General features: G+C 45.9%; 1 protein-coding gene across 1 annotated transcript; it reads right to left on the reverse strand.

Annotated features, from left to right (window-relative positions):
* Positions 1–3,116: 3,116 nt before the first annotated feature.
* Positions 3,117–8,333, reverse strand: LOC123055297 (probable LRR receptor-like serine/threonine-protein kinase At1g63430). Its single transcript, XM_044479294.1, has 13 exons — positions 8,003–8,333; positions 7,531–7,669; positions 7,078–7,149; positions 6,846–6,989; positions 6,598–6,747; positions 6,120–6,227; positions 5,973–6,043; positions 5,040–5,279; positions 4,755–4,960; positions 4,535–4,667; positions 4,283–4,440; positions 3,970–4,182; positions 3,117–3,791 (listed from the first exon to the last, which is right to left on the reverse strand). The coding sequence occupies exons 1-13, from the start codon at positions 8,118–8,120 to the stop codon at positions 3,546–3,548; spliced, it is 1,998 nt and encodes a 665-aa protein (XP_044335229.1). The 5' UTR covers positions 8,121–8,333; the 3' UTR covers positions 3,117–3,545.
* Between the last annotated feature and the right edge of the window lie 617 nt (positions 8,334–8,950).

Raw genomic sequence — 8,950 nt, forward strand, 5'->3', positions numbered from 1 at the left:
CTAGCTGATAAGGAGCGACTTACAGAGCTAGAACTATGCTGGGATTGTGATCAGGACTCAGGAGAGCTGCAATCCAGAAGTTGAAGTAGAGGTACTTGAGGGTCTATGCCCTCCGAAGGATCTTGAAAAACTGGAACTCGGCGGGTACAATGGAGCGAGATACCCTAATTGGATGGTTGGTAGGCAGAACGGTGGGGCTTAAAGTGCCTGCAAGTACTTAAGCTCTGGAAATGCAGCTTAGGGCCTGCTCCCGTTTTTTAGGTCTTCACTCTGCTTCGTGTCCTATCTCTCAAGGAACTGTCCATTGAATTATGTCAGAATATCCGGTCTCTTCCAGTCCTGCCCCAGTCACTCAAGAAACTGTCCATCAAATATTGTAAGAATATTCGGTCTCTTCCAGTACTGCCCCAGTCCCTTGAGGAGTTGTCCATCGATTATTGCCCGAATATTCAGTCTCTTCCAGTGCTGCCCCAGGCCCTCACGAAACTGTCCACTGTTGATTGCCAGAATATCCAGTCGCCTCCAGAACTGCTCCGGTCCCTTGAGGAGTTCGAATTTTGAACTCAAGCACTGCAATGAGGTGCTCACGAGATTATGTGAAACAATGGAGATCCAAACTGGCAAAAGATTCATCACATTCAGAAGAAAAAAATTAGACCTAGTAACTGCATGAGTGATTGAGAGGTACACCATATAGATCCCCATGATGCTTACTTTTCCTAGTGTGTATTCTGTACAATTTCGCTATGTGGGTTCCATAAGTACGAGCCATTACTAGTTCTGCTTATGTATCTTAAATTCCTTGGCTTAACCTGCCAAAAAACCAGGTGTACAGTTTGATCACAATGTTTCCAGCATCTGAACACACCATGGGTCGTCTAGGCGCATGTGCTTGGTTTTTTGATACCGCCTTATCTGGGACTGAATGGTGCTATCAACCAATCCTGTCATACAGCAAGAACGGTGCAGAATGCCATGTCCGGAGTCGATGAACACCGAAACTACCCGTTTCGTATTGTTTGCGAAATCGTTGAATGTTAACTGCTGCATTAATGTATTCCCCATGGATTTTAAAATTATGGGACGATGAACAATAGTTTGCTGTATTGTAATATCTTGGAGTGATGAACCCTGAATTGACTAGTTCCCTATGGTTTGTAATAGTGTGGAATGATGAACGCTGAATTTATACATTTCCTGAAGTTTGTGGTAATTTCCAGTTATGCTGTGAGCAAGCCTGATTCACAAAAAGGTAAAAATAGATGATGTGAGCATGCCTGAATTTGGTAAGATTCTGCTGGTCGTTTAGGCACGAAGTAATGGCTGCATGTTCTGTCTGTCTCAACTCCCGAGAGATATGTTGGATGATTTGCAGTAGATGGTTGCTGGGAGTGATTTTCTTTACTGTTTTTAATGAATATATATGGGACACGATTGTCTCGCTGAAGTAAACCTGCGTGTCCAGTCATCTTCGACAAGCGACCATATTGCCTGACACTGCTTACGCTTCTCGGCGCAGGCGCGCAGCGCTACCCGGGGTGCGGGATGTCGGGCGACAATTCAAACTCCCCTGCTTTGTCCCTAGATTTACAACTGAATTGGGGGATTCCTAACTGTCCAAGTCCAAATGGGAGAACCTATTGAATCCTATGTCTCACCACTTTGAACTATCTCAATATGTCTGTTTGCATATCACATCAGAATTTATCAAGCTTACAGTAGCTTATTTGTGGACCTATTGCAAGCACACTATTGTTAGCACTATACATCCAAGAACACGCAATGATTCAGAGGACTTGCTGCCAAACCTCGCCGCGAAAACTGGCGCGCTTTGTTAAAACCATCTTGCATTAGCTTGTAGTGCTGCCAAAAAGAAATCTTGTTTTAGTTTTAGCATACTACTAGTATTTTGCTTCCTCCACATCTTCTGATTGCTGAAGAACAGCAACGTGCATAATTGCCTGTGCAGGGATGGACTAAACAGAAATGACACAAAAATGTGCAGACATTATAGACACTTATATGTGATGTCCATGAGCAATGCTGTAAGTAGCTACTATCATTAAGTTGGGAGTGGTTGATGGCCCTGCCTCTCAGATAATACTCCACACCAAACTGGCCTCACCACCCCAGCAAGTGACCAGTGGTACTAGTTGACAACACATCAGGCCAAAAGTGTAGTCTAGAGCACAGTACTCTTGTCATTACATCAGGACATCTAGGTCTAGCAACTAGTACAACACATCAGGCCAAGGCGTCTGATTGATTCTGACCCCGGTATTCCATCCACTGTTCTTCCAGCATTTCTTTTCCCTTCCTAGCTACTAAGAGCTAGACAAAAACTGCAAGGAGGGAAAAGTTGCAGGAGATCCTTGAGATTTTCTGCTGTTTTTTGCGTTGTATGTTTGTCTGGATACTTGATAGGCTTCACTCGCAAGCCAGAGCAACCAGTGCTCAGTGCCAGTTGTTAGAGCTCCCCATTGTGGGTTTTGTGGTATGGTGCAAGTGAGTACTGAGTACTGAGTAGAAGACACTGGTGGTGTTGCTTAGGATCTCCTCAAAGGAAAGAAGCTGTACCTGCTTCAACCTCACACCAGTACTCTACACTACTGCTGCTGCTGCTGCTTCACAGCTCACACACATTGTCAGAAGATACAAAGTTTAAAAGGTACACTTTCTTTAATCTGCTCTTTATATTAATTAACACGAGAGAGTTGCCAATGTTAAGGGCCAAAAATAATAGCATTTCTAAGTTGTGGATTTTGTTCGGTTTGTCTATGACCAAACCAGACAAAAACCGAATTATATATTTGCCGTTTCCAGGAGACTGTTAACTGACAATAATCCAGTTCCCCCCTAGAATCTATGCATGTTGTCTGTTATGCTTGGAACCTTACCTGGTGCGTGCATGCATCATATCATCTCACCTTCCTTTCCCATTAACTACCTACCAGCTCCTCCTACTTTACAAAAAGGCCACCAGCATGTATAGCATCTTCTTGCTTCCTGGATAGATCATTGCTAAGTACCGCGCTTTTGTCATCTAATAAGAACACTTTCTGCTAATGATAGTGCAATCTAATCAAGTAATCATGCTTAGCAGAGGCTAACAGGTGTTGGGATCATGGCTGCCTCTGCCTGAAACCTTTGCATCTTTTTAATATTGAAATTGTTAGTACATACATTATTTGGAGGAGAAGAAAGATAAGAGGTTGGGCATGGCTGCTGTAGCCATGTTGCACAAATGCTGATGATGATTTTGCTGAAGAGAATTAAAAGGCGGCAACATCAGAGAGGGAAAGGTGCACGGAGGAGGCAGCAGGGAGACCAGAAAGCCCTGGCCCCAGAGTGAGCACATGCATGCCTTGAATATCCAAGACCTGCTTGCTTGTGGCATGAGTGCTACCGTTGATGAAACTCCTTTTTAGCAAGCGTTGTATACATACGTGGAGCCAACAAGGCGGAGAAGATGATGGCACGCAAGAAATCAGTGTTAGCATTGACGAAAATCTACAGTGTGACGAGGTGAGCTGAGGCGTGTGCTGCTACAACGACAGGGCGAGCTCCGCCCACGCCAGGGAGGACTCCTTGAGGATGCCGGCCGCCGAGAGGTCGATGCCGGTCTCCAGCGCCCCCGCGATGATCTGCATCGACGGCCGCTTCGACGGGTCGGGGTCGACGCACCGGCTCACCACGCTGCAGATCACCGCCAGGTCCTCCGTCCGCACGTTGGTCAGCTCCGGGTCGACCAGCTTCCCGATCTCCTCCGGCTGCTGGAGGTACTTGATGGCCTGCAGAAATGTAGAGGATCAGAAATTCAGAATGAACAGTTATTTGAACTTTCGCTGCAAATGACTTCTTCAGTTGGTGAAATGATAGAATTTTCCAGCATTTCATTTTACTTTTACGCGATCTTTGAGTAAGACATGCACTGTTGTTACAATGAGGTTGAGAAACAATTCTGCTCACCCAGTCCACCAAGTAGCCTTTGTCTTTGCAGTAGGGAAGCCGCCCGCTGATGATCTCGAGCAAGATCACTCCAAAGGCAAACGTGTTGCCTTGGATGTCCATGTACTTATCCTCCGAAGAGTCCCGGCTAGGGAAAGAGGCTTTGCTGTTGAAGTGGCCGAGCGCCTTCTCGTGCCTCGAAAACAGCATTTTCCAGCACTCAAAGTCGACAAGCTGTTTTGCATTTCACCATGTTAGACAGTGTATTCATCTGAAAGATAAGCTCCAAAGAGATAGAGTACTAGTCTACAGGTAAAAGCAAAGCATGCAGTACCTTGGGGGTAAAATCTTCTGTAACGTAAACTGAATTGGAGTTCAGCTCTGATATAGCGAAAGGAGGCTGCGACTCGGTGTGCAGATACCTTAAACCTTGGGCGATGCCGATGGCTATTTTCATCCGTCTGAGCCAAGAAAATTGGGCTGCTTCCCCATCTAAAGGAAGAAAAACAAATGAGATCAAATCTACGACACACAGAAAAATGCAAATATTTAGTTTGTCGTAACGAAATGGAAGAGATAGACTTACAGTGTAGGTGCTCGTACAGGGTCCCATTTGATGCGTACTCAAAGACTAACATCCTCGAGAACGGGTCACTCTCTCTGCAGTAGCCCAGAAACTTGGCTATGTTCTCATGATTCAGCCTTGCCAGATCAATAACCTACAATGTTCATCCCATTTTATTTATTTATTTATTTGAGTTTAAAAAAAGGTGTTTCCGAGTCGCAATTTTAGACAAACGAACTACCTTGTTTTGGTAAAAGAGCTCATGCTGGCTAGTCCAATGACCTTCAAAGGCGCATAATGATATGACAGAAACCTCAGGTCCATCCTTCATTGTTCCTTTGTAGACTACTGTCTCCGGAGTTGAGCCAATAATGTTGCTAAAATCCTCACATGCTACTTCAAGTTCCTGGCGACTCAACTTTGGCAAACTTTTCAGCATATCAGAATCTGAGAAAAGCATGAACACATTAGCAACAATATATCTTAAGACAAAATAATCAATTTGTAAGATAATGTTAATACCAACCAATCAGTACTGTTATCTCGTCGCTCCAACTTTTTGATCTACTCCATGATGATATTCTTATAGAAGGCTTTAGATTGCAGCTTCTGGAGGCAGTAATTGCACCAGTGATCAGGAAAACAAGCAGGAGAGCACCGGTTGCGATTTCTAAAACAATAAGCCAAGTCGGTTGCTGCACTTTATCATGCTTATGCTCAGAAGCAGGGCGTTTGAATCCCTTTAAATTAGCAGCTGTAGACGCACCTAAAACAAATGAGTAGATTCAGTCGATGGAAGTTGAAGATGACATTAGGTCACTGCAAATTGCGTAAATAGCTATAACCCATAATGGTGGTGCACGAGTTTCAACATAAGGTTTTGCATAAGTATCAATACTACCCTCTGTAGCTTATATGGGTAACTTTGTCGATATTTAAGATCTATCAGGTAAATCCTGTATCTTTGGTAACATGCCAATAGGCCCGAACTGTTTTCAAATCCGAGCCCACTGATCCAACGCCTAATATTTTTGCGATAAAAAACCTCCTTAGTAGGATTTTGCTTCTACCCAATCCACCCCAAACAGATTGAATGGGCTATGCAGGGCTTAGTTTAACAGAGATGGCGATTGTGGCCAGATGACAAAAACAAACTCTTAAGATGGGGTACTGAAGCACACCCCTTGAAGAAATGAATGCCATGTCGCATAAGTAGTGTAATTTAACGGACAACTTCGTTTTGCACATACGCACAAAAAAAATCGTTTGCAAATAAAAGGAAAAATGTGTTGTCTGTCATGAGCAGTGATGGTAAACTCTACAGAGAAATTTTATAAGAACAACAGGCACTCCTATATAATTTTATAGCATGATTTTTTAGTATTAATTAGAGAAATAGATAAGCTTTGTAGTTAACACTGAAATAATTGTGATAACTTGTAGAGGCTAAGTCACATACTTGCACAAATTTGATGAGCGCGTTGTCGTATAGAGTACTCATCCTGGAAGCAGTTCCCCTGAAAACTTGACCTGCAAACTAGCCACGTGAATGGATGGACTTCTAACTGATATTAACAGTGGGAAGTGCCTTGTGTAATACTAGTACCTTGGAAGATACTTCAAACAAATTGGGATTTTCCCAACAAGGAAGTTGAAGGAGAAATCTGCAACGCTTAATCGAGGAGACGGGCATAGTCCACTGTGAGGTGTGGACCTGACGAAGCAAACATAAAGTATTCAGATATAGTAATAATTTACTGGAACATGGTCACACACTCACATATTGGTTTTGTTAAGTGTATTTAATGAACATGTTATCAACAGAAAATGGTAACAAAAGCATTACTCTGGACAAATTTAGCAAGTATTACCGCTGATACTTGTCCTTTTTGTCCTACTCTGAAGTTCAGTTCAGTCTATTCTTTTTTATGAATCATGAACCTTTTGATGTCGCAAATTAAATTTTCATGACCTTCTTACATCATATCCAATTTTCCATCAGTATTGAGTTTATATAATTCCAATTCTTTAATATCTATAGCACCATATACAGAAAAGAAAAGGAGTTAGGACAAGTCACCGACCCGGTATCTGCCATAGGAGAAAAACCAGTAGCATTGCCACCAGGAATTGACCCTTTCAGCCTGTTCCTGTCCAACCTAAGCTGAACAAGATTTGGTAGCTTGCCCAGCTGCGGTGGTATGTTCCCGGTTAGCCCGTTGGAATGCAGGTTTCTACAAGAGACGAGTGAAGCAGGCTTTTAGTTTGAGGAGCAAATAAGCAGCCAAATTTTAGAATTCGAAATGTACAGACAAAGCAATCGGTATCTTACATTACGCTCACGCTGTTCAGCCCACTCAGCTCAGGAGGTATAGGGCCAGCGAGCCGGTTAGCGCCCAAATCCAAGACCCTGAGGTTCCTCAGCGATCCCAGCTGCTTCGGGATCGTACCGAAAAGCAGGTTGTGATCCAAATACCTGCCCAAAACACAGACATTCAGTGAAACCAAGTAGCTGCTAAAGTGCCTCAAACAACAGGTAGATAACACAATGAGAGAGCACATACAGCTCTTGCAAGAAGATGAGCTGCCCGAGCTCCAGCGCGATGAACCCCTTGAGCGACGCGTTCGACAGCCTCCTGCAAGACGCAAAGCCAAATTCATCATCCAGTCGTCGTAATCAGCGGTCTCATCTCGGCGTGATTTCGACCGATTAGATTATGCAAGTACAAATTTTCGGTTGGCCTTTCCCTGTAGCCCAAACCTACTACTGAATGACTGACTAACTGACTGCTGATCTAACTGGCAACATCGGTCCACTCTCACAAGCCATCTGCACACCAAGCATCTATCCACATCACAGCTGACCGAATCCGCTTTGTTCTCTTGCTGGAGAGGAGATTAAAGTACAAATCGTAGTCACCGAACCCCAACTTAAGCGCGTTGAGCTGGTGTGACAGGTAGGTGGTGGCAGTGATGAGCAGAGCAGAGCTTGAGTGAGATCTGGAAGAGTTGCTTACAGGGAGACGACGGAGCCGTGGGGCGAGGAGCAGACGACGCCGCGCCAGTCGCAGGCGTCCCCGTCGGCGTCCGTCCAGTCGGCCAGCGCCGCGTGCGGGTCCTCGATCACCGCCCGCTTGAAGGCCAGCAGCGCCGACGCTGCCGCAAATCAATCGAGCCAACCATGTCATGTGAGAGCAAAAAAAAAAACTGCAAATTCGCACAAATTCGAAGCTCGTCGGCCGGAAAAATGCGGGTGGGGAACAACAATCGAATCTTGAGCACTAATTTCGCGGAAAGAAAAAGAATCAGGACAGAGGATACGAGGGCCAAATTTAGGACGGCGGTTTGAAACGGGGTGGGGAGGAAAAGGAAAGGAGCGGAGCGGAGGCGTGATCCCGGGCAAGGGAAGCGACAGGCGGCGCGAATTTGTCAGAAAAGAACAGCATTTAAGCAAGGCGAGGTAAAAACAAAGGACGCGCCGGCGCTCACCGTCGCCGCCGATGGGAGGGGGCAGGGGCGGAGCCGAGGCCGCGGAGCAGGGGGGGAGCAGCGCCGCCACCCCGCAGTGCAGGGCGAGGAGCAGGACGCCGGCCCAATGCCGCCCCATGTTCCAAGCTAAGCCACTCCGCGCGAGCAGCAGGGAAGGGATCAGCGCGCCATGCTCCGGCCGCTGTTGTTGCTGCTGCTTCCCGGTGAGCAGCGCGGCGTGGGCGTGGGGCCGGGGGCGGTGGGGGGTGGTTGGCCGCGGCGGTGGGGAGTGGAGCAGTTGAGTAAAGAGCGGTGTAGTGTGGGGGACGAGGAGGGAGGGGGGAGGATCCAGAGGGGGAGAGAATGTTGTGGTGATCTAGTGAAGGAGGAGGAGGAGGAAATAAATGGCGATGGCAGGGGGAGCGGAGGGTGGCGGATTAGTTATTGCGCCCACTGACCCTGCTGTTAATTTTTGTAATGATACTGTATTTGGTTAGCAGAGGAAATTAGTACTAGTAACAAGTGGATTAGGGAGGGACAGTATGTTAGGGAGGAGGAGGAGGAGTAATTTGTTAAGACTGCTTGCCGTGTGTGCTACTGCCTACTGGTCTTGTTGGCACTAGTTTAAATTTGGTGACACTAGTTTAAATGTGTGTGCAGACTCCTGTCTCCTTGAATCTTCTTCTTCTTCTTCAGGGAGAGGGAGAGGGGTAAGGTGTGGCTGTGATTTCACTGTTCCTTCTGGCCCATGTGGTGTGGTCCTCCACTTCCATTTCTTTTTGCATGTTACAGTTTGAGAGAGATCAAACACTAGGGAACCATGGTGACCTGAGTCGGTCTTTTGAAGGTGCTCGTGGTAATTAGGTGTGTGTGCCTGCCTTTATATGGATGAGATGTGAGCTAAGAGCATCACTAGCCGATCCCCTAAAAATAGTGGACATACCGCGGAGTAAAACTTAGCTGGCTGCT

Source organism: Triticum aestivum, chromosome 2D (genome assembly GCF_018294505.1).
Source record: "Triticum aestivum cultivar Chinese Spring chromosome 2D, IWGSC CS RefSeq v2.1, whole genome shotgun sequence".
Lineage (NCBI taxonomy): Eukaryota > Viridiplantae > Streptophyta > Magnoliopsida > Poales > Poaceae > Triticum > Triticum aestivum.